The sequence below is a fragment of the Megascapheus bottae genome, chromosome X (assembly GCF_031878675.1).
Source record: "Megascapheus bottae isolate mThoBot1 chromosome X, mThoBot2.hap1, whole genome shotgun sequence".
In the NCBI taxonomy this organism is placed as follows: Eukaryota; Metazoa; Chordata; class Mammalia; order Rodentia; family Geomyidae; genus Megascapheus; species Megascapheus bottae.
The window spans coordinates 59,294,045-59,320,876 of record NC_143547.1 but is presented as its reverse complement, the minus strand read 5'-3'; the positions used below and the strand labels follow the sequence as shown (position 1 = coordinate 59,320,876).

The 26,832-nt window shown below is 35.0% G+C and overlaps 1 protein-coding gene across 1 annotated transcript in view; it reads right to left on the bottom strand.

Annotated features, from left to right (window-relative positions):
- Pcdh11x (protocadherin 11 X-linked) overlaps positions 1 to 26,832 on the bottom strand; it is a 571,726-nt gene that overhangs the window by 177,266 nt on the left and 367,628 nt on the right. The window contains exon 5 of the mRNA XM_090325895.1: positions 1,960 to 2,158. Coding sequence (XP_090182021.1) covers positions 1,960 to 2,158 — 199 coding nt within the window. The remainder of the gene's footprint in view (positions 1 to 1,959; positions 2,159 to 26,832) is intronic.

Here is a 26,832-nt window from a genome sequence, read left to right as displayed (position 1 = left end):
AGAAGGGTTACATTATATTTAATAGATAGAGGGTGCATTGCGTCACATACGTTGATACCCTATAATGAGTGATCGTTGTCCTTAATGTACTATGTTATCTCTCATCTCTTTTGCTGTCCCTTGGTTATCTCATATTGTCGCAGTATTTCACCTGGTTATCTGATATATTGTATATATGCGTATTTGGTTGTATATGTATTTTTAAACTACGTCCTAATATAAGATATAATTGGAGTCAAAATGTATTTAATTTTAAACGTTTTGTGATTCCTAAGGCATACTGATTCTTTTCCTGAACAATTATAACATATGTTTTTCTCAATCATTATGTTTATTTCAGGATTAGATGTATATTGTGTTTATTCAGAATAGGCCTTAATGAATAACATACAACATATGCAGAAGAAATAATTTTCTGCAGTTTTAAAAATAAGCACTTATTAAGCTGTCCATTTGACTGGTAATAAAAGACTTGAATCTAAAAAATAGTGTATGGAGGGCAACATTGTTTCATGTACTTAGAAATTATCTCTATATTCATATTAAAGAATGGTTCTTATATTAACACAACTATGTGTTCTTATCTAAAATCATTATGTTGTCTTATATATACATGAAATATCATTTTATAATACATGCTTTATAAAAAAATGGTAATGTTTTCAATGACTGTTGACAATTTGTTTTGATTAAAATAGGATATTTGGAGATAACAGATGATTAGGACCTTGTGTGCTTGAGGACTTAAAAATATATAATCTTTTCATACAGATAATACCTATAATGCCCAATGTTCACAGCTGTTGAGAAAAGAAATAAGGCCTGGAGGCATGACTTAACCATACATCATATGCCTAGAAAGTACATGGTCCTAAATTCAAGACCCAGGGTTTCCTTTCTGCAAAAATTTGTGTCATGTTGCAATTGTTGCTTAGTTTAAATCTTGATGTCTAACTACTCAATTTACCTTAACTTTTGAAGAGTACAAAGAAATAAATTAAGATGAGAAACCCTTTGTTAAAATATACATGCTTTATTCAATTCTATATCCATATTTAAAATGATTTTCAAAATTTCTTATTTATATTTTTGTATTATATTACTGCCTAATTATTTGGCCTAATTATTTTTTTAAATGACCCTTCCATATCACACAGTTTTTAACTTAACTTCACATTTGAAGCAAATTATTACTTTTTGGAATGTTGAGAATCTTCTAAGATATGTACATATTAGCAGGTTTTGTAGTTCCTAAAATTATAAGGAAACAAGAATGCTCAATACATGTTCAAGAAAATAAACTGAAAATCAGTTTACAGTTTTCAATTATAAGAATCCAAGTTCTTTGGTGTTTCTATACCACCAGTTGTATGCTTTTGTGTGGATTCCAAAGGTGAATATCATTCTAAATGATATTATGGCACAGACAAGTGATTGATGCATATTATGGAAAACCACCAACCATTCTTCCCACAGGGGAGATGGAATATCTTGCAAGTTGTTCTAAAATGCACTAAAACTAAACAAGGCTATATAAAATGATTTATATAATTAGAAATAATGTATACTTATACAAATAAAACAAAATGAAATTGATGATTAAATAATCACATATCATGATGTAATTATGGAATAATGACACATCTATATATATGTATATTCATATGGAGAAAATCCTACTGATGCCTCAACAAACTGAGTATAATAAAAGTTATTGAAATTTTTTAGAGTAGCATTGGTCATACATTGCAAATACTTCCAAATGGTACATATAAATCATCTACTTAATTCTGTATGTTTACCTTTTAGGGATGTCATAGTTATATGCTTGCTATGCACTAGTGTAACTAATAATTATTTTACATAGTAGCATAATCTGCACATGTATGGGTATTTAAATTTCAATTACAAATGCAATAAATCCACTTATCTTAAGAAAATTGAGAAGTTAGAACTTACTAGATTCAGGATCAGAGTTGCCATCTCCTTCAGTGCGGTTGTTGGGTGCAGCATGATCAAAATATTCTTCTTGAGGATAGCCAAGAGGCAGGGCATGAGTGGTGCTGGGAAGGCTGCCTGGCTCAAGATCTCCCAGACCTCCATCACTAATGCTTTCCTGAGAGCTTTCAGGTAGGTGAAATGTAACATGTCTCTGAGACTAGAAAGAAGGAAATTACAAAGTTTCATCAATGACCTACACAACTGTTTAATGCATCAAGCTTAGGAACTGTATTATTATGTGGTAAAGCCATACTAACATCGTGAAATTTGAACAATTTTAAGCTTTTGTGAATAATCAGATGTGCGATCAAACCTCCTTCAACAAGCAGCAGAATGGCTTCTATTTTATTTTTTTTAAAGGTACATTAGATTCAGAATGAAAATCAACTTGGTGAAATGCAGGAGGCTTTCAGCCCATCTAGGCCAATGAGCACATTGCAAATTCTAATCACCACTTGAATATAGACTTTCTTATTGCATTAATATGATTTTTGTTCAAATAATAAGCATGAATAAAATAATTTTATTGCTTTATAATATTCTGGTTAGCTGAGATAGTAACAAAAATTGTTCAATAATATAGACTTAAAATTTCAAAATTGTATCGTTTTTATCACAATCCAATCATTTTTAGTATTTACCATAATAGTATAAATTCAGGAATTCACTTGTTATTGCTATAAGTAAATAAAAATAGGCACATAGTATGGACATTCTTTGATGGTAATTTAAAAAATATTGTAGGTTTCATTGTAAATGATGTAATAGCAGAATACACACACACAGAGATATACACATATATATATAATATATATGTTTCACTTTTTAGTTTCTAAAAAAGAACTTTGTGATGTCTAGGGAAGGTGATGTCATCTGATGCCACAACATTTTTATTTGCAGTAATACTGTGCAGAGTAGTTACTGTTCAAAGATGGTACCCTCAATTGATTTCAGTTCTTGGTATTCAGATTATCATAGTTACCAATATAATTAATATTGGCACACTGTTTTATCAAGCCCTATCATTTCTACATTGCATGCTTGAACTACTAATTATATGGAAAGACAGATGGGCAACTACAAAAGATTGCCATGTTATGAGGGAGTCCACGCTAGCTATTTGGAAAGACTGAACAAAAAGTGAATACAATCCATAGAAAAGCTCAGCTGTTCCAGCCACTCCAGCATTGGTTTATGGTACATATGTGATTATTTGCCAGATATGTTATTTGTACTCTAGTTATGGACTCATGGAAGCAACTTAGAAATCTCTATATATCTGAGCCACCTCATTTGAGGGATGAACCATCTTTCTTATGCACAAGTAAAATTCCTGATATAAAGAAAATGAGAACATATAGTTATATGTCTCCAAATGTAGGATGGTTTGAGTGTAAGAACAAATAAAAGCACTAAACTATTGGCATAATGAAAAATACAAATTAAAGAATATAAAGAGATTATTACACCAAAAGTCACTGGAAGTTGTGTGAGGCATTTTCATATGAGGAAGCAAATATTAAAAAATATACCCTAGTCATCAAATTCAAATGGAGTATGGAAGCCTTTAAATAGTCTTTCATCTAATATAGTATAATATGTACAGAAGGCAATACTTAAGTAGATAACTTTAATGAACTTTAATCCTATCCTTTACATATGGAATTCTCAATAAAATATGAATAAATGGTTAGCATACATAAGAATATATTCTATGCATATATTTATAATCATATAAGCATTTGTCCAAATAAAAAGTACACTGAGTTGCTTTATGCTAGGGTTTTAGTCATGCTAGACTCTTTTGGGTCAATTAAGAGAATAGGTGGTTGTGTTAGCTAAGGAAATTCTTAGCAGAATTAGTCACAGCAGAAATTACATTCAAACTCGAAAAATAAGTCTATTGAATATTAAAAAAGAAAAAGCTGAATTAGAGAAAATCCTACCATAGCAGAAATATGGGTGTTAAGAAGAAAGATTTATGTTTTCCTTCTTGGTTTATGTATTTTATAACACAAAGCTGTGGAGAGTGACACTCTCATATAATTAAACTGTAGTGTACTTACTAAGATATAAAGTATTGCATAGTTACATGACATGGCTGAAATCTTTCAGTTCTTTTGCCTGCTTACTATTCCTCTGTTTTCTTTGTACATGGTAAAACAAGTAAAGAAAAATCTTCAAATTTTCTACAATCATTAATTTGTACTGAGCAGTCACAGAAGCACTTTAAATTCACTTTCCTGTCAATCACTTTATTTTCCACTAGTACTAGAGAATTATGAGAGGGGAAACAGTAATAAGCAATTATCTTATTATTCTTCAGAATGCTTCATAAGAGTTTGGAGTATAAGAAGCATTAAATAATCATTGTATACTTGTAATAAAAACCATTATTCTTAGCTTCATGAATTTGTAAAGAAGTTCCTTATATAAATAATAATAAAATTTATGTATAATTTTGAGAGCAAATAATCATTATCTTACTTTTAAAGTACAGAATAAATTTTTAGGATTTCTGAGACATATAATCTAGTCTTAGTCTTAATATATGACTTTGATGTCATACATAGTATAAAATCTGAAAACAATTGAAAATATAATAGATACTTTGAAGACAATAAAAAATACAACAAGCTTGCCAGGGTTCCTATGGAACTGTAGTTAGAAACACTAAAACTTAAAATTTAGTAATTTTGTTTGATAATCCAATCAGTTAATGAACATTTAACTAAACATAAAATTCTCAAAAGAAGTACAAAGGACTACTAAATACATACAAATGTGTACAGCATCCGTAGCCATAAAGAAACTCAAGTTAAAACTACACTGAATTCTACTGGTTCAATATTAGCAAATCAATTAATGTAAACCATCACATCAATAGGGGCTAGTACAAGAACCACATGGTCATCTCAATAGATGCAAAAAAAAAACATTTCATAAGCTCCAACACTCCTTTATGATGAAACCACTAGAGAAAATAGGAATCCCATGTAACGTTTCTCAATATAATAAAGGCCATGTATGACAAACAGCCACCATTATACTTAATAGTGAAAAGATAGTTATTTCCTCTAAAATAAGGAATGAGACAAAGATGTTACACTCTCTACTCCTCTTCAATATCGTATTAGAATTCCTAGCTAGTGCAATAAGGGAAGAGCCAAACTTAAAGGGGAACCAAATAGGAAGAGATGAAATGAACCTCTCCCTCTTTGGAGATGACATGATACTATATTTAAACAACCCTATAAACTGCACTCCTAAGTTACTCAAGCTGATCCAAAAATTTAGCAAATTATCAGGATAAAAAAATTAATGTTTTGTATGACAAAAATAAGAAGAGTGAGATTGAAGTCAGAAAAGCAACTCCTTTTGTAATAGCCTCAAAAACAACAGAAATTAACTTAAGGAAGTTAAGGACCTCTATGAGGAAAACGTTAAAGCCTGAAAAAGGAAATTAAAGTAGAACTAAGGAAGTGGAAAAAGCTCCCATACTTCTGGATTGGAAGAATTAACATCATGAGAATGGCAATCCTGCCAAGGGCTATCTACAAATTCAGTGCAATACCCATCAATGCCCCAAATTGATTCTTTAATGAAATAGAGGAGGCAATCCAAAAGCACATATGGAATAACAAAAGATCCTGTATAGGAAAAGCAATCCTTAGCTGAAAAAACAGCATTGGAGGAATATCAATACCAAACTTCAAAATCTACTACGAAACTGTAGTAATAAATACAGCTTGGATCTGCCACAAGAATAGATCTGAGGAACAATGGACAAGAACTAAAGACCCAGAAATTAACCTGGAGACCTACACCCACCTAATCTTGAATAAAGGAGCGAAAATTTATAATATGGAAGTAAGGCAGCCTCCTCAACAAATGGTGCTGGCAGAATTGCATAAACACTTGTAGAAAACTGAAGTCAGACCTTATATGTCAACCTGCAGCACAATTAATCCCCAAATGGATCCAACATCTTGAGGTAATAGAATATACGCCAAAAACTTTACAGGAAGGAATGGAAGATATACTAGGGATCCTTGGCACAGTTTGAAACTCTCTTCTTCTTTTTTTTTGTCTGTGTCTCGGTCATCTGACTTGAAATCTGAGCCTGGGCTTTGTCCCTGAGCTCTTAAGCTCAAGGTTACCACCCTACCCCTGGACCCACAGCACCACTTCTGGTTTTCTGGTGGTTAATTGAAGGTAAGAGTCCCATGGATTTTTTAGTGCCTAGGTTGACTTTGATCCTCGATCCTCAGATCACAGCCTTCTCAGTAGCTAGGATTACAGGCATGAGCCACTGTACCTGGTGAAACTATATTAATAAACGACCAGAAATACAACACATTCAAAAAAGGTTGGAAAAATAAGGCTGAATTATACTGCAGAGCTTCCGTATGGCCAAGGACATAGCTAGCAAGATAAATAGGAAGTCTTCAGAATGGGAGAGGATCTTCATTAGCTATACAAGAGACAAGGGACTCATATCTAAAATATACCTACAGCTTAAAAAAATTAAATCATACAAAAGCAAATCCTCAGAGAACCACCCCAGTAAGAGGCATGCAATGTCTTAAGCAGAGATTTCTCTGAAGAAGAAATAAAATGTCTAATAGACACATGAAGAAATGCTCCACATCTCTTTCCATTAAATAAACGCAAATCAAAACAACTTTGGGATAACACCTCACCACAGTTAGACCAGTTAGAATGGCCATATGAAGAAATGTAATAACAACAGATGCTGCTGAGGATTTTCTCTCAAGGGAATTCTAGTATACTGTTCGTGGGAGCATAAACTTGTTCAATCACTCTGGAAAGCCTCTTATGCAGGTTCTTCTAAATAATAAAAATAGAGTGCTCCTATGACCCAGTAATCTCTCTCCTGGGCACAAATGTGCACAAACCAGGACATACTAAAGATACTAAAGATACTAGCACAACTGTGTTTATTGTAGCATCATTTACCATAGCTAAGATATGGAACCAACCCAGATGCCCCTCTGAAGATGAATGGATAAAGAAAACGTGGTATACATACATAAATGATGACATTGCACCATTCATAAGGAAATGGAAACACTTGGAAAAAAATCAGATTAAGTGAAGAAAGCCAGACCCAAAAAAGCATAGGCTCCATGGTTTCCCTCAGTTTAACAATTTGTAAGTGTCTAAGATTTTCCTAGCAGAAGATCCCAATTGCTCCATAGCTATGTGCATATGATCATATAGAATGATACTAAGCCAAATGAACTGGAGGATATGGAAACAAGAGGTTTATCTTTGTGGTTGTTGTTCTTAATGTACTCTGTGAAGTTCTTTTCTCTTTTTTTCCACTTATGGTTTATCCCCTACTGGTTCTGTATCTGATTTTGGTACCTGGTGTTTTGTGTATACTTTTATTTGTTTATCTGAAGGGAAAAGGATATACAAGAAAATCAGACAAAGGACAATGGGCGATAGCCACAAGACAATATGTTGAAAGTGAACTTTACAATGTGGGAGGAGTTGGGGGAGGTGGGAAAGTGTGAAAAAAAAAAACAAGTAAAAGGGTAACAATGTTTGAGAAGTAAAGTACTCACTATTATAAATGTAAGTAACCCCTCTATATATCACTCTGACAGTAAAATTTAAAAAAAAATAAAACTACAACACTGATAAGCTACAGTGCTGGGTGCTGTCTCTGAGCTTCTTTGTGCTTGAATAATGCTCTACCACTTGAACCACAGTGTCAATTCTGGCCTTTTTGAGTAGTTTATTAGAGTTAACAATCTCACCGATTTTCTTGCTTGGACAGTCTTTGACCTGTGATCCTCAGATCCTCAGATTTTAACCTCCTGAGTAGCATGAGTAACAGGTGCCTGGCTTGTATGAGGGTTTTTTTCTTTTTACCATTTTACTATATTTGCAAAGCTCACATAGAAAGGCTACATTTAGAATATCATAATTCTTTGACTATTATCTCTTTGGGAAGCTAGAAGTTTGTTTTTTGAGAGTAAGCTTCATTTGATTTTTTTAAAATTATATATGGCTAATATATTTTAAGTGCTTCAGATAAAATATAAAAACTTACATTTGTGAATCTTTTATAAATTTAAGACCATGAAAATTTAATGCTAAATATGCCCCATATTAGACTGTAGATATTTAGCTATTACATATAACTTAAATTCAGAAATTGTTAACAAAATGGGACTCAACTGATATAGTTGCAAACTATAATTAATATCTGCTAATTTTGTTATAATACATAAAATAAATATTATGAAAACAACATTTTAGTTATGTGTGTGGAATTTATATAGACTAAGTAAGTATATATATTATATTTTAAAATATTTTAACATTATGTAAAATATATAAACATAAATATTATAGACAATAATATGTAATATCAGTAGCATAACAAAATAAATACTGTCTTTCTGTATATACTCTACCAAGAAATTGAATGTTTTAAATTTAAACATTAGGATATAATAATAAAAATTGCTGAGATAATGAAAGAATCTGGAATTCAACAACTATGAGTAAATGATTCAGTCCTAACACAGATGAAATAATTAGTGAATAGCATGTAAGGGTTTTGGAAGTGAGTGGATGCTATATACTTTACTTTTAATGGAAAGGAAATAGAATTTTTTTTCACTTGATTACACCAACAATAGCAAAGTACTTTATGTAAAAATGGTATTTCTTTACTAAGACATCTGTAATAATAAGTTTCTCAAAGCCATTGCAAAGGAATAACTCTAATGAATTCATAATTAGTCTGGCTATGTATTCCCTTCCAACTTCCTTGAAATTTATGAACAGGTAAGAGAATATATGGGTGGATAAAAGCTACTTTAATGCACAAAATGTACTAAGTTTTATGGTCCATTTCTGAACTCATCATCACACAATACCTTTAATTCTTTTACAAAATGCAGTTCTTCTACTTGATATTTTCGTGTGTGTGTGTTCATGTGTGTCTCTTATAGCCATATTGTTTAGGTTTAGCAAATATCAGAATGTCCCACCTGTAAAATATGATGGATTGTTTATGAATAAATTTCATGGAGAAACAGGCTTGTGTTCAACCATATTTTAAACTTTGATTTCTTTTTCAGCTGCCACTTTCAAAGTTTACAATATGATATGTTGTTTTTTTGGCCAATAAATATCATCATTTAAATATGATGTTATATTTCTTTATTCAGTGAACTTGAAAACCAGCTTTAGATTTGTACATGTGTAATTAATTCCTTTAGAAATTCTCTATAAAATATTACTTTAAGTAAATCTGGTAAAACAGTTTAAAAGAAATGGTTTAAACTATTCTGAAATGTTAATTTTGATAAAATAATGACATTTTTGTCTTTTTTCCACTGTTACATGAATTATCCCTATTAGTACTTTAAAACACATTATATAGTTTGTAATTTGTGAGTCTTCTAGTTAGAAATGTATATGAAGACATGCAAAGTAGAGCAACTTGCAATAGCTTTGAAAAATTAGTTAAACTCACTGGATCTTTTTGTAATACTTGGGTTCAAACCCAGGTCTTTGATAGGCAAAGCAAATACTCCACAACTGACTCAATGTCCCTTACTTTTTGATAGATTTCTCAACCTCATCTAATGTCATTCTTTTGCTCAGACTCACAATACTAAGATATTCAAACTAAAAAGATACTTTTCTTATTTAATATATGTAAAGCTATTTTATGAAAATAAATTCTTAATTCAAAAAAATAACTTCCTTTTTATGTACTGAAAGGGATTGAGAGTGCTGTAAAAAAGGGCTATTATGCTAAAAATCATGCCATAATTTATTTGTGTATAGCTCTTCAAGGATGTTGTGGCATATAAATTAAACAGATCTATTGACGCTAATGGTGGTTTTCTGCAAGAAAATAAATCCTCAATTTTTTATGAATAAATGCCTTTCTTTCATGTATAGATATTGTTTGCCAGTAACAGAGAGGACACACAAATGGTGCTTGTCTCTGCATTACACACATCACACTTTAAGCTCAAAAATCTTTGGAACATATAAATACTCAAAAATAGTACTGGTAATATTTAGATGGATCATTTCTATGCAAATACAAATGCTTCAACATGTTTTATGTCCACTATATCTCAGGAAGGTATAATTCCACATACTACAAGTCTGGTGAACCTCATTAAATTTTCATGTCATGATGCAAGTGTCATTTAGAAAGACATTATAATTACCGGTCAAAGTTTCCAAACATATCATGCATCTTTATACTCCTTTGACTCCAATACTAATACACCTTGACTCAACCATTCTTCAGATTCACTATCATCAACAATTACATGATCAGGAAAGTTAAGTATAAATACTCTTATTATTTTATGAGTTACCATATTCACGTTTTTATTCATGCATAAAATAGTCTGAAAATAATTCTACTAAGCATATTTAAGCTTCTCAATACTTGTGGTCTCAAAAAATCAATAGCTGAATAGGAGAAGCAAGATGGCACCGAAACAATAGGGACCCAGCCTAGCTTTCTACCACAAAAAGAGAGATTCAGAGAATCCCATGAGCCAACTATCCTAAGAAATTCACAAGTACAAATTTAAGAAGCAACAGAGGAGTTTACAAACCGGAAAAGGAACCCAGATAAACCTTATATCCAATGTTCTCAAAGAATCCAAAATGTGAGGACACCTCCCCCACCCCTCGCCTCCAGCTCGAAGCTGCAAAAGCCACAAGGGAGGGCAACGGGGCCAGGGAAGCCCAGACCATCATCCAGCAGTGGAATCCAGATGCAGGAACCCCACACAGACTGGGCACTAGCAGCACAGACGGCAGCAGAAACCAGAGGGGAGATGAACAGCCCTCCAACACCGCGGAGAAGCTCACATAAAACCCTGAAGAGTAAGTAATCCAGTGGGTTTCCTCAAATCCATCAGGAAAGCAGAGCTGGTGGTGAGCTACAGAACTTAATCCAGACCCCTCCCACCCCACCCAAGAAAGTGCAGGGGCGGGCAAGGAATGCAGAATCCTGTCCCTTCCCTCTACAGCCCCCTCCCCCAGGTCACTGACTAGAGACTGACTACGGGGAGGGCACTAAGATCCAGCACCCCACCAAAGTGTATGGAGGTGTCCTGCTCCCACCTACTCAACAGCCTCCTCTCCCAGGCCACTAAAACTAGAGACTGAGGGGTGCTAAGGCCCTGCCTTCCAACAGCGGGTGGGTGTGTGTGTGAGTTTGCATGCCAGCATCTGACTGAACCAGAAGTAAGTGGGGTGCCCTCTTGCAGGGAGCCTCTGGCAAGCCAGCACCAGGGGGTCCTCCAAGGAGTCAAAGAAAGACTCTGAGCCTAAGTGGCCTTTACCTCCTGGAAACACAGTAGGGAACTGAAGGGCAGACCAGCATGGGCCAAGTGTGCTGCCCTCTGAGAGCCAGAGAGGCATGGCTGTGCTCTTGGAGCCCAGTTCCTCTACTGTGCCCTGCCCCTGGGAACAGGGTCGCAAGCCAGTGGGCTCCTCAAAGCCCCGAAACCATGGGCCTTCTGCAGGGCCCCACACCGGAGAACAGGACAGGCAAACTAGCTGCTGGGCCCCACAGCCGAAGCCCCCAAACTGTGGGCCTACAGCAGGGCCACTGGTTGGGCTAGCTGAGAGCTAGCTGTGCAGTGGCACAAAGCCTGTGGAAAAGGGCTGACACACCTGTAAAAGCTACAATCTCTGACCTAGTCAGCAACGAACTAATTTATCTGAGAACCACATATACACAGATTCCCAGAACCACCAGCCCCAAACCAAGTAAAGACTGTCACCTACTGACCACAGTGTGAACTTACAATAACAATCTCCACTGTGTCTGAAAGTGTAACGACAAATAATGAAAAATAAAATCAAAGTCCCACACAAAGCCTAAAAGGAAACAAGAGTGAAGGGACAAGAGAGATGTCACCATCCCAAGAAATGACACCTGAAGCAACATCAAATATGACTCTTATTCAAGGGGATAATTGTGGACATGACCAAAGAGATTAAAGTAGAATTCCAAAAACAATTCCAAGAACATAAGCAGGAAATCACCATTGAGCTCCTCGAATTCTAAAGAGAAAAAGGAAAAAAAATATACATCCCTAGAAGGAAAGACATGATCAGCTCAGTGTCCACAATGCAGAAAAAAAAATGGAAGCATTAAGCAACAGATTGACTGAGATGGAGAACAGGACATCAGGAACAGAAGACAAAACATAAGAGCTGGAACAGAGTATCATCAATCTGGAGAATCAGTCACAATTCATTAAAGAGTACTCCAGTACCTGGCAGACACAGACAAGAAATCCAATCTTCGTATAATAGGAATCGAAGAAGGGGAAGAGTTTCTTAATAAGGGAATGCAACCCATATTCACCAAAATCATAGCAGAGAATTTCCCCAACATCAAAAGGGAAAATACTCACATTATTGAAGGCTTCAGAACTCCAAGCAGGCAAAATCTTAGAAGGAACTCGTCTAGGACATCATAGTAAAAATATTAGACCCGAATACTAAGGAGCTGATCTTAAACAAAGGAAAACAAAGAAAGCGCTATACTACACTGGAAAAAAAATAGAATAACTGCAGACATGTACACGCAAACACTAAAGGCAAGAAAAGCTTGGAAAAATATCATTCATTCCCTGAAGACCGACAACTACCAACCCAGACTGATATATCCAGTGAAACGAGCATTTACATTTGAGGGAGAAACAAGAATATTTCATTCCAAATAGAAGTTATATAAATATATGCACACTAAACCAGCATTACAAAAAATATTAAATAATCAAGAACATACTGCAGAACAGCAAGAACTCCCATCAAGAAGCTATCACCTATAAATCACTAAACACAAAAGGAGAAAAAGAGAGAAAGAAACTCAGAAGTAAAAATAAATAATGACAAAGGACACTAACCACTTCTTAATAATTTCCCTAAATGTGAACGGGCTGAACTATTGGGGCCTGCTTGCCTTTCTAGACCAGAGCTTTGGCTAGACATACCTTGTATACCTCACTTGAGGTATTTCTGTGTACGTGACTCAACTGAACTAGTCTAGCTCATATCCTCAGCCCGTGCACATGTTTCTACACCAATCCCACCCAGTATTTCAAAACGTGAATGTTTGACCCACCTTTGGTGATAGCACCTTGGCCTTTTTCTCTTGTTTCCTTTTCCCTTTTCTACTTCCTTTTTCCTCCACAGTATATAACTATGTGCCCAAGGCAATAAACTTGAGATCTGCTGAGCTTTCACAGCTGACACAGCTCCTGGCTCAGTGTTATTTTATTCCCTGATAATTGGGGGAGGGCTGGGCTGTCGATACTTGCCATCTTGCTTGGCTCCTTGGGACTTCAGGCTGGTCCTGGGTGACCCTCTCATACCCGTGTTGCTGGAGAGCAACACTGAACAATCCAATCAAAAGACACAGAACAGTAAACTGGATTAAGAAACAAGATCCATCCATATGTAGCCTCCAAGAGACCCACCTCACTGCCAAAGACAGAAACAAACTCCAAGTGGAAGGATGGGAAAGAATTTTCCACTCCAACGCACCGTGCAAAAAAGCAGGAGTAGCAATCTTAATCTTCGACAAAATTAACTTCTCAGTAAAATCAGAACATAAAGATAAAGGTGGCCACTACATGTTAGTAAAGGGTACAATCCATACCCCAAATATTAAAGTTATAAACGTTTACTCCCCCAACACGGGAGTACCCAAATTCATCAAGCAAACTCTCTTAGAATTACAGAACAAGATAGACTCAAACACCGTCATAGTGAGAGACTTCAATACATAACCCTCACCAAATGAGAGGCCAAATCAACAAAAGATAAGAAAAGGCAAAATCAACTTAAATGGCACCATAGCCCAGCTGTGCTTAACAGATATACACAGTCTTCCATTTAATGGCAAAACTTTAAACATTTTTCTCAGCAACACATGGAACATACTCCAAATATAATAATTCATACAGAAAACGTAAGCAGATACAAAAGGACTGATATTATCCCATGCATTCTATCTGATCACAGTGGAATCAGACTAGTTCCGAACAACACAGTAAAAGGTAAAAAACATTCACACACTTGCAGGCTGAAAAACACACTTCTGAATAACTCCTGGGTTACAAAAGAAAATCAATGAAGAAATTGAAAACTTTCTTGAATGTAATGACAAACAAGTTACATCACAAAAGAACTTATGGAGGGGGTGTGGGGGGGGAGGGAAATGGGTACCAAGATATGTGAAAGGGTATCAATGTATGTGAATTAATGCACCTTCTATCTGGCAAACATCATGTAACCCTTTTACTAATTACAATAAAAAAATGAAAAAAAAAGGAACTTATGGAACACAGCAAAGGCAGTTCTATGGGGTAAATTGATTGCACTAGGAGCCCATATTTAAAAGACAAAAGAGCATGTAAATAACCTAAAGAAATTAAATCACCTAGAGGAACAAGAAAAAGTTAATTCTAAAATAACTGGAAGGACAGAAATAACAAAAATTAAATCAGAAATATCAGAGATTGAAATAAGATCCACTATACATAAAATTAATAAATCAAAAAGCTGGTTCTTTCAAAGAGTCAACAAAATTGACAGACCTCTGGCAAAATTAATCAAAAAAAGGAGAGGGGAAACTCAAATAAACAAGATAAGAGACCCTACAGGAACAATTACAATTGATATCCAAAAATTCAGTCAATTATGAATAAGTACTACAGGCCCTACATTCAAAGAAACAAGAAAATATAGTAGAAATGGATGATCCCTTAAATAAATATAGACTGCCCACACTGAACAATGAAGAGGTAAACAAACTGAACAAACCAATTTCATGCAATGAAATAGAGGAAGCAATCAGGCAAATGCCAACTAAAAAAGCCCAGGTCCAGGCGGTTTCACTGTAGAATTCTACAAGACTTTTAAAGATGAAGTAATACCTATACCCTTGAAAATCTTCTGAGAAATAGAAGCAGAAGGAGCAATACAAAATTAATTTTACGAAGCTAATATTATACTCGTCCCCAAACCAGGTAAAGACCCAACAAAAAAAGACAATTACAGATCTCCCTAATGAATACAGATTCAAAACTCCGCAATGAAATACTAGCCAACAAAATCCAGAAACAAATTAAAAAATTACAGACTACAATCAAGTAGGCTTTCTCCCATAGATACAAGGCTGCTTTAACATTCGCAAATCAATCAATCATACCAAATTAGTTAAGGATAAGAATCATTTGATAATTTCTCTGGACCCAGCGAAAACATTTGACAAAATACAACATCCATTCTTGTTGAAAGCACTAGAAAAAATAGGAATAAGAGGTACATTCCTTAAAATAATTAAAACCGTACATGAAAACCATACAGCCAGTATTATACTAAATGGAGGAAGACTGGAACCATTTACCTTAAAATCAGGCACTGGACAGGGATGCCCATTCTCTCCACTTCTCTTCAATATAGTGCTGGAACACATAGCCAGATCAATAAGGCAAGAAAAGGACATCAAAGGGATCCACACAGGAAAAGAAGAAATTAAACTAGCCCTATTCGCAGATGACCTGATCGTCTGCCTGAGTGACCCAATAGGCTCCACAACAAGGTCTTAGAATTAATAAACCACTTTAGCAAAGTGGCAAGACACAAAATTAACCTGCAAAAGTCAGTAGCCTACTTGTGTGCCAACAAGATGCAAACAGAAGGCCAAATCAAGAAAATGATCCCATTCGCAATAACCCCCAAAATAACGAAATAATTAGGAATTAACTTAACCAAAGATGTAAAGGAATTATTTAATGAAAACTATAAAAGCCTGTTCTTGTGCCAGTACCAAACTGTTTTGATAATTATAGCTCTGTAATAGAGTCTAAAGTTTGGTATTGAAATTCCTCCTGAAATGTTCTTTAGATAAGAATTGTTTTTGCTATATGGGGGCTTTTATTTTTCCATAAGAAATTTTGGATTGCCTCTTCTATTTCTTTAAAGAATAACATTGTAATATTGGTGAGTATAGCCCTTGGCTATATTGCGATTTTCATGATGTGAATTCTTCCAATCCAGGAGCATGGGAGGTTCTGCTGTAATTTCCTTTTTCAGTGTTTTAAAGTTTTCATCAAAAAGGTCCTTTACATTCTCAGTTAATTCCTAGGTACTTTATTTTCTTTGAGGCTATTGCAAAAGGAGTTGCTTTCCTGATTATTGCCTCATTCCTCTCATTGTTGGCATATAGGAAGGCAGCTGATTTTTTTTATTGCCATTCCTGGGCTTAAGCTCAGGGACTGTGCACTGTCCTTGGATTTTCTCAAGGCTAGAGCTCTACCACTTGAGCAGTAGCACCACTTCCGGCTTTTTAAAAGTATGTGGCACTGAGGAATTGAACCTGGGTCTTCGTGCATGCTAGGCAAGCATTCTACCACTAGACCAAACTCCTGGCCCCGGCAGTTGATTTTTGAGGGTTAATTTTATACCGTGCTACCTTGTCAAAGTTTTGAAGCAGCTCAAGCAGCTTGAGAATGGAGTCTATAGGGTTCTTTAAATACAGAATCATGTCATCTGCAAATAGGGAAAGTTTCATTTCCTCTTTGTCTATTTGGATCCCCTTAATTCTTGCTTCTTGCCTTATTGTTCTGTGTAGGAATTCTAATACTGTGTTAAAGAGGAGTGGAGAAAGAGGGCACCATCTGTCTGGTGAATATAATGTAACCTTTCTATTAATTACAATAAAAATATACGGAAAAAGGAAAACTATAAAAGCCTAATGAAAGAAATTAAAGAGGACAGCAGGAAATGGAAAGGCATCCATGCTTATGGGTAGGGAGAATCAATATAGTAAAAATGGCCATACTGCCAAAATCGATATACAAATTCAATGCAATCCCCATTAAAATCCCAAAGATATTATTTACTGAAATAGGAGATAAAATCCAAAGGTTCATATGGAATAAGGAAAGACCTATAATAGCCAAAACAATTCTAGGCAACAAGAGCAATGCAGGTAGTATTACAATACCTGACTTCAAACTCTACTATACAGCCATAATAACAAAAACAGTGTGGCATTGGCACAAAAATAGACCAGAAGATCAATGGAACAGAATAGAAGATCCAGAAATAGAACCACATACATATAGCCAACTTGTATTTGACAAAGGAGCCAAAGATACACAGTGGAACAAATACAGCCTATTCAATTATTGGTGCTGGCAAAACTGATCAGCCACATGCAGAAAACTAAAAATTGACCCTAGCCTTTGGCCATCCATTAAGTCAAAATGGATCAACGACCTCAAGGTCAGACTGGAAACCTTGAAACTGCTACACAATAGAGTTGGAGAGACCCTGGAATTCATAGGCATAGGTGAAAAATTCCTGAACAGAATCACAGGGTCACAACAGATTGGAGAGATTCTTGATAAGTGGGACTACCTAAAAATAAAATTTTCCTTCACAGATAAAAGCATAGCCACTAAAGTATAAAGACAGCCAAGTAACTGGGAAAAGATATTTACCAATAATAAATCGGACAAATGCTTAATGTCCAGTATCAACAGGGAACTACAGAAACTAATCCCCTCCAAGCCCAACAAACCAATCACTAAATGGGCAAGGGAACTAAAGAGAGACTTATCGAAAGAAGAGGTTAAAATTGCAGAAAAGCATATAAGAAAATGCTCATCATCCATGGTCATAAAGGAAATGCAAATAAAAACAACCCTAAGATACCACCTAACCCCAACAAGAACAGCAAAGATTTTGAACTCAGACAATGACAGATGCTGGCTGTGTTGTGGTGAAAAAGGAACCCTACTGCACTGCTGGTGAGATTGTATGCTAGCTCAGCAACTCTGGAAAGCAGTGTGGAGGTTTCTTAAACAATTGAATATTGACCTTCCCAACAATCCCATCATACTACTCCTGAGCATCTATCCTGAACATCATAACACAAGATATGATATGGACACCTACTCAGCTATGTTCATCTCTGCACTATTCACAATAGTCAGGTGATCGAAACAACCGAGATGCCCTACTGCAGATGAATGGAAAAAGAATTGAATATTGACCTTCCCAACGATCCCATCATACTCCATCATACTACTACTGAGCATCTATCCTGAACATCATAACACAAAATATGATAAGGACACCTGCTCAGCTATGTTCATCTGTGCACTATTCACAATAGTCAGGCAATTGAAACAGCCGAGATGCCCTACTGCAGAAGAATGGATACAGAAAATGTGGTAGATATGTACAATGGAATTCTACATAGCTAACAGACAAGACAAAATAATGGCATTTGGAGGGAAGTGGATGAGTCTAGAGCTAATCTTGTTGAGTGAGACATATCAAGATCAAAAGAACAAAAGGCAAATAGTATCCTTAATATATGGCTATTAGATTCAAACAGTACAAAAGCAAGGACTCAATATTTGCCTACCGGATGCTATGGACATGGTACTGGAAATATAAACACAACTATATACACATAAAAACTTATGACTCTGGCCTAGTGGTTAAACTGCTTGCCTAGCATGCATGAAGAACTCAGTTCGATTCCTTGGTAACACATATATACAAAAAAAACGGAAGTGTTGCTGAGGCTGAAGTGGTAGAGGTCTAGCCTTGAGAAAAATCCAAGGACAGTGCTCAGGCCCTGAACTTAAGCCCAGGACTGGAAAAAACAAAAACAAAAAACTTATGACTCTATAGATATATTTTTTCCTACATAGATTAATATGTATCTATGACATACAAATCCTCAGCCTAATTTTAATGATGTTCTAAAATCTAAGTGCCAGTGATTGTGTTCCATTTTTGAATACTTGTTTTTTAAATAAGTCATTTGAATTATGATGTAAAACAGCAACTTTAATAAATGCTAAAAAATTCAATAGCTTTTCTCTGGAAGTCAAGAATTTCCATGTTTATATTTAGATGTAGTTCCTTGACAAAGGATTATAATGAGTATATATTAAAGTGAAATGTCAACATATCATAAATAGACACCTAAATAAATTCATCTCCATTGTATGATCAATTCACAAAACAATTTGCTGATGATCATTGCTTGTATAAACATTGCAGCATGACAAACAGGACATTTCTTTGTTATACAGGATTTTTTTGGAATTTCATTGTGCCTTATGTAGACATCAAAATTACATTTCCTTGTTTTCATGTATTTTTTATTGTAATTAATATAAGGGTTACAGTACATTCGCCAGATGGAAGGTGCACTATCTCACATACATTGATACCCTTTCTCATGTCTTGGTCCCCATTTCCCTCCCCCCACACCAACCCTCATTTTGTTTTCCCCCCTTTCCTATCCAATTTCAAATAACCAAATACAAATATATCCAATATATCAGATAACAAAGTAAAATACTGTAACAATATGAGATAACCAAGGGACAGCAAAAGAGATGAGAGATAACATAGTACGTTAAGGAAAACAATCACTCATTGTATGGTTTTGTTTCTATATGCTAGAGGTCCTTTCATTTAGCGTCATACTGTATGGACTTATGTATCTAGCTTTTCCTCTATTGCAAATATCTGCTAGAAGAGTCCAAGGTTTCTACTGATTATGGCAAAGGAGGGAAACCATGAGCCTATGTTCCTTTGAGTCTGGCTTACTTCACTTAATATGATTTTTTCTAAGTCTTTCCATTTCCTTACAAATGGGGCGATGTTGTTCTTTCTGACAGCAGCATAGAATTCCATTGTGTATAAATACAACATCTTGTTGATCCACTCATCAACTGAGGGACATCTGGGTTGGTTCCATATCTTTGCTATGGTGAATAGTGCTGCAATGAACATCGTTGTGCTAGTGGAATTAGTATTTCCTTCTTTCTGGATGATTGGGTAAATGCCAAGTAGTGGAATTGCTGGGTCATAGGGGAGCTCTATGTTTAGGCTTTTGAGGAACTGCTGAGCTAACCACTCAAATGTAAGTCAAGGAGTTAAAGAAATCCATACATGATCTAAAGCAAGAGATATAAAGCATCAAAAATGAACAATTAGAAGCAAGAGAGATGAAAAATAAATTATATAGCTTTAATAGCAGGTTAGACAATGCAGAAGAGAGAATTTCCGGGGCTGAAGATAATTTACTTATTATGGAGAAAGAACAAAAAAATGAGTCTATCCAAATCTAGGAAATCTGAGACAGCACTTCAGAAGGTCCAAGACACAATTAGGAAGCCTATTTTAAGGGTAATTGGTATTGAGGAGGGTCTGAAGAATGAGGTCATTGATATTGGAAATATACTTCAGGGAATCATCTCAAAGAACATCCCAAATACCAGAAGGGCAGGCCAATCCAGATATAAGAAGCTTTTAGAACCCCAAACAGACGTTACCAGAAAAGAACATCCCATCGCCACATTTTAATCTGAACTGGATCAATAGAGACCAAAGAAAGGATTCTAAAGCAGCCAGGGAAAAGGGATTAATAACCTTCAAAGGCAAACCAATCAGAATAACTCCAGATTTCTCAGCAGACACCATGCAAGCGAGAAGAGATTGGAAGCATATATGTCATGCCCTTAAGTCAACTCCCAACCAAGAATACTGTACCCAGCTAAGCTCTCATTCATAACTGAGGGAACAATAAAAACATTCCATTCCAGGGAAAAGCTGCAACATTGTGTAGAAACCAAACCAACATTACAGAAAATTCTCAAAGATGTTCTACACATAGAAAACCAACACAAATGTAATATAGAGAAAGAAATGGCACCTAAACATCATACCATCTAAGTACCACAAGAAATGTCAAGACACAGGTCATAATGAAAGTTTTTAAAAATGGTAGGAACTAATAAATATTTCTCAATCCTAACTCTCAATATCAATGGACTTAACTCTCCAATTAAACTGCATAGACTATCTAGTTGGATCAAAAAGGAAGATCCATCATTCTGCTGTCTTCAAGAGACACTCTTGCCCAAAAAAAACAATCATCTTTGGAAAGTGAGAGTTTGGAACAAAGTTTATCAAGCTAACAGCCTCCATAAACAGGCTGGAATTGCCATCCTTTCATCAGATAAAATAGACTTCAAACTAAAATCAGTGAGAAAAGACAAGGAAGGTTACTACATACTACTAAAGGGATCTCTCCTCCAGGAGGACATAACCTTCCTAAATATCTACACACTGAATCCCGGAGCAACAAACTTCATCAAGCAAACTTTACATTCTTTGAAACCATACATAGATCAAAACACAGTGATTGTTGGTGAGTTTAGTACACCACTTTCACCTATGGACGGATCAACAAGGCAAAAACTCAACAGAGAATCCCTAGAATTGACCAACTGTATAGACCAACTAGATCTAACAGATATCTGCAGATTATTTCACCCAGCAACAACACAATACACAATTTTTTTCAGCAGCACATGGAACATTTTCCAAAATAGATCACATTTTAGGGCATAAAACAAACCTGGGCAGATTCAGAAACACTGAAATAATTCCCTGCACTCTCTCAGACCACAAAAGTATCAAATTGGAACTGAAGACACAACTCCACCAATGAAAACCCTGTAACTCATGGAGATTGAACAACACACTTTTGAATCAACAATGGGTCATCGAGGAGATCAGAACAGAATTTCAGCAGTTTATGAAATTTAACAAAAAGAGCACACAAAATACCAGCTCCTTTGGGACACAGCAAAGGCAGTACTCAGAGGAAATGTATAGCTCTGAGTGCCTACAATAACGACTTGGAAAAATTGCATACCAACAATTTAATGTGTCACCTTAAGCTCCTGGAAGAAGAGCAACAAACCAACCTTAATCCCAGAAGAAGGAAGCAAATTGTTAAAATCAAAGCAGAATTAAATGAAGTGGAGTCCAAAAAAACTATAGAAAGAATCAATAAAACAAGGAGTTGGTTCTTTGAAAAAATTAACAAAATTGGCAGGCCCTTAGCAAATCTTACAAAAAAAGAAGGGAGCATACTGAAATAAACAAAATCACAGATGAGAATGGTAATATCATGACAGAAATTACCAAAATCCAGAGGATCACGAGGGAATACTTTTCAAAACTTTATGCCAACAAATTTGAGAATCTAGAAGAAATGGATGAATTTCTAGCCAATATTAACATACTCACACGGAACCAAGAAGACATAAAACAACTAAACAAGCCCATTTCAAGCACTGAAATAGAAATGGCAGTAAGAGAACTTCCACCTAAGAAAAGCCCAGGGCCAGATGGATTCACAGATGAATTCTATAAAGTCTTCAAAACAGAGCTCACACCAATACTCCTTAAGCTCTTCAACGTAATTTAAAAAGAAGGCTCTTTGCCAAACTCATTCTACGAAGCCTGTATAACCCTCATCCCCAAAATTACATTTTCAGTTCAAGACATTGCTTTTACATTTTCTCTACTTTTCCATTTCAGATCATTTGAATAGTAAGCTTTTGTCCAGTTTTCTCTTTAAATCTCCTTTTGAAATTTTTATCATAAGAGTCAGTTTTTTAAGAAACCATAACTCATAAGGGGAATGGGCCCTCTCAATATTTTGCCAACAGGTCTTTTAAGGTACTTAGACGTTGTGTGTGTGTGTGTGTGTGTGTGTGTGTGTGTGTGTGTGTACCCATACATGTGCATGTGCCACAAAAGTACATGTAAATATGTGTCTAGAAGACCATATGGCATAAGTGACACTACGAATCATGAACCATTTTATCTCAATTACAAAAGAAATTATATAATTATGATATACTTTTGTACAAATCTTATTTAAAGTTAAAATCTGTGTCACAATGCCATATGTTTTAAAAAACTATCATCATCTTACTTACATTTTAAAAATATTTTAATGTATTTAAGTAGTTGTACAAAGGAGTTTCTATTCAGCAAAGCAGGTTTCAACCCTATGTAATCTATTTGCATGAAAAATCAACAAGGTCAAATCTAAATTATGTAAAAATCTATTGTTTGGTATATAATGAATTTGAGAAATGATTACTTTTACATTCATATACTGTCCAAGTATTCATTTTTCTTATAAGAATGACAATCAATAGCTAAGATGATTTGTCCAATTTTGTCAGTATTTTCCTGTGAAAAGAGGTTTAAGTTTTGTCTTAAGTGGTGTTTTATATCTATGTCAGTTTTTTTATTTGCTAAATATTTTTGCCATTGCCAAGATTTCTGTTTAACTGATGCAATTTAAACATACCAAATGTCAGCAATCAACAGATGTTTTCTAACTTGAATTATATCAACTGGAATAATTATGTTCCATACAATGAAAGAAAAATTCCTGGCATTATCATCAGTTGCATGAATAATTGGATCAAATATTCTCTTGCTTAATGACAGCCTAAATTACAACAAAAAGCAAGTGATGAGGAGCAGATATTTGATTTAAAGGACAAATGATTAAAATATTTTTTTCTTAAAATTGTGTTACTGAGGGTGCCCGTGTCTCACACTAATAATCCTAGGTACTCAGGAGGCTTAGATCTGAGGATTGTGGCTAAAAGCCAGCCTAGGCCCGAGACTCCAATAAGCCACCAGAAAACTGGAAGTGGTGCTAAGGCTCAAAGTGTTAGAGCTCTAGCTGGAGAGTTCAGGGATAGCACCCAGGCCCAGAGTTCAAGCACCATGACCATAAATAAAAAATGTATATACTTTAACCATGAGGATAGTGATGTTTTTAGTATTTTGAATCTGTAGACACTGGTAAAATATTTTGTTTAAACTAATTTTGGTAAAAATGATTTATTAATTTTTTTTTCAATCTGGCATTCATGAATACAACAAAATCAAATACCATTATATCATTTCCTTGGTATGAAAGTGAGATGAAAAGACCAATATTTGTTTTGAAATATTTCTTCATTAAAAATATACACATGTGAAGTTCTATAATCATAATCCTTATAGGTAATGACAGTAAATTAAATACCAACATTTTCAGCACAAACATTAGAGAATGAGGGCAAGTGATAATGAGTAATGTGATAATGAATTACCACTGAGTGTAGAGGAAAATTAAAAATCTCACTAGTACTGCTATTCTGTTTGTACCACTCTCCATGTCTACAGATGAATTTTCCTTAAACCAGACCATCCTATATTTACTGTGCAAATATAGTAGAACTCCCTTATATATGGTGTGGTACATCAAACAGGGGAAGGGAATTTTGGGGGAAAAACATGGGCAGGTGTGAAGAAATGTACCCTGCAATTCCACTCCTTGGCATTTACCCCCTCGTCCAGAAACAAGGACATACTAAATCCATTAGCACAACGACGTTCACTGCAGCACTATTTACCATAGCAAGCATATGGAACCAACCCAGATGCCCCTCAGTTGATGAGTGGATCAACAAGATGTGGCATTTAAACACAATGCAATTTTATGTTGCCATCAGAAAGAATGACATCACCCCATTTTTAAGGAAATGGAAAGGCTTGGAAAAAATCATATTAAGTAAAGTAAGCCAGACCCAAGGGAACATAGGTGCCCTCATTTGTAATAATTAGTACCAACCCTGGACTCTCCTAGCAGAGGATTACAATAGCTCAAAACCTAGATACATAAAGCCATATAGGATGAGGCTAAATGAAATGACCTCCAGGGTATGGAAACAAGAGCTTTGTCTTGTGTGATTGTTGTTCTTAATGTAGTATGTTATTTCTCTTCTCCTTTGTTTCCCTTTGGTTAATCTCATATTGTTACAGTATCTGATTTTGTTACATGGCATATTATATATAATTTTATTTGTTTATTTGAAATAGGAAAGGGAAGGGGAGAAAACAGGATGATTGGGAGGGGGTGGGGAGAGGGAAAAGGGGACAAAACATGAGAAGGAGTATCAATGTGTGAGTAGTAATGCACGTACTATCTGGTGAATATAACTGCAACCCCTCTATATTACAATAAAAAAGATGTACTCACACCTAATGAATGTAGCTGTAAGCCCTCTGTACATTACCCCAACAATAAAGTAAAATTTAAACAATATATACATACAAACAGTTGCATTTAGACACACAATCTTAGAACTTTTAAGTCATCAAGATTCTATGATTCAGAGAAACAAATTATGCAGAAGTTACAAGAATAAAATGTTATCTTCTACATTCATTTTAAAATTTATAAATGAACTTATTAACTATCTGTAAACTGAGGATTGAAATACAAGTAAGTAGAGTAATTTACTCTCTAGTCCTATGAGCCACAAATTAATCCTTCAAGCTTATCTCCAGTGTATCACTTTCAGCTTTTATAATACTGTTTGTGCTAACTGTGTTTTTATTTCTAAATTTAGAGTAAAAAGACATGGTATTTGATCAATCAATAGCTAGCTACTGCAATCAGCACCTACCCAGTGTTTTTCAAACCTTGGCAGCATACAAGTTTATAATACAGCCTCATCACTTCCATCCTGGAAACATTCTGATTTGTAGGTAACAGTTAAGACATTTAAGATTTAGGTAATTTGAGATATATTTTCTACTGAAAAGTAGATACTTGTGTCAAGCCAAATTTCATATTGAAACCTAGGTCCCATTGTGATAATATTTGAGAGTGGATAATTTTAGAAAAAAATCTGTCTCTACCTATGTATCTATGTATGTATCTATTTGTTTTCTGTCTTCTTCTCTGTGTGTCTCATTGTAGTCTATCATTCTGTCTATTTAACTATGAGAAAATGGGGCATTTTGATTAAGATTTCCAAATATATTTAATAATGCTTTTAATAGACTAGTTTTTCATCTTCAAATAATTTGCTCACATTAAAATAATAAAATTCTTATAATTCCAGCATATATTCTTACTAGAAGAGATCAAGCCAATCCTTCCTGTATAATTTTAATGTAGTAATCTTTTGATGCAGTATTTTGGTAACTCACATCGGATAATAACACAGATAAGTAACTTTGGTTACTAGTTATTGTCAGAAAAACTGTGCTAAGAAAATATTCCTGGGGCCGGGAGTTTGGCCTAGTGGTTAAAGTGCTTTCCTAGCATGCATGAAGACCCGGGTTCGATTCCTTGGTACCACATACATAGAAAAAAGCCAGAAGTGGTGCTGAGGCTCAAGGGGTAGAGCTCTAGCCTTGAGAAAGTCCAAGGACAGTGCTCAGACCCTGAGCTCAAGCCCAGGACTGGCAAAAAAAAAAAAAGAAAATATTCCTGATCTATTCTGATACATTATACAGCTATGAAATCTACGACAGCATTATCCTCTTTTTTTGTGTGTGCTCCTGGGGCTTAACAGTCTGGTCACTATATCCAAGATTTTTTGGTTTAGAAATAGTACTCTACCAACTGAGCAGCAACTCCACTTTCTTCTGTTTTGTCAATTTCTTGCCTTATTGCTCTTGCTAGGAATTTTAGTATTATACTGAGGAAGACTGAAGAAGTACACTCCTGAGATCTCATCCAAAAGATTACAAATCAGGATACAGTACAATCCACCAGCACTATATTCATTGAAGCACTATTCACCATGGCTAAGATATGGATTTAGTACAAATGACCCTCAATGGATGAACAGATCAATAAAACAGAATTTTACAAATTCCATTAAATAGAATGATATTGTAGCATTTGCGATTCTTTCTTACAATTTAAAATATACCCCTGAGTACTATCTCAGCTTCATTCTATGAATTGTGGTATATTCTCTTTAGATTTCATTAATTTCAGAATATTTTCTTATTTTCCCAGCATTATTTTCAAAAGAATATGTTGCTCAATTTCCACATAATAGTGATTTTTCTCCCTCCATTTAT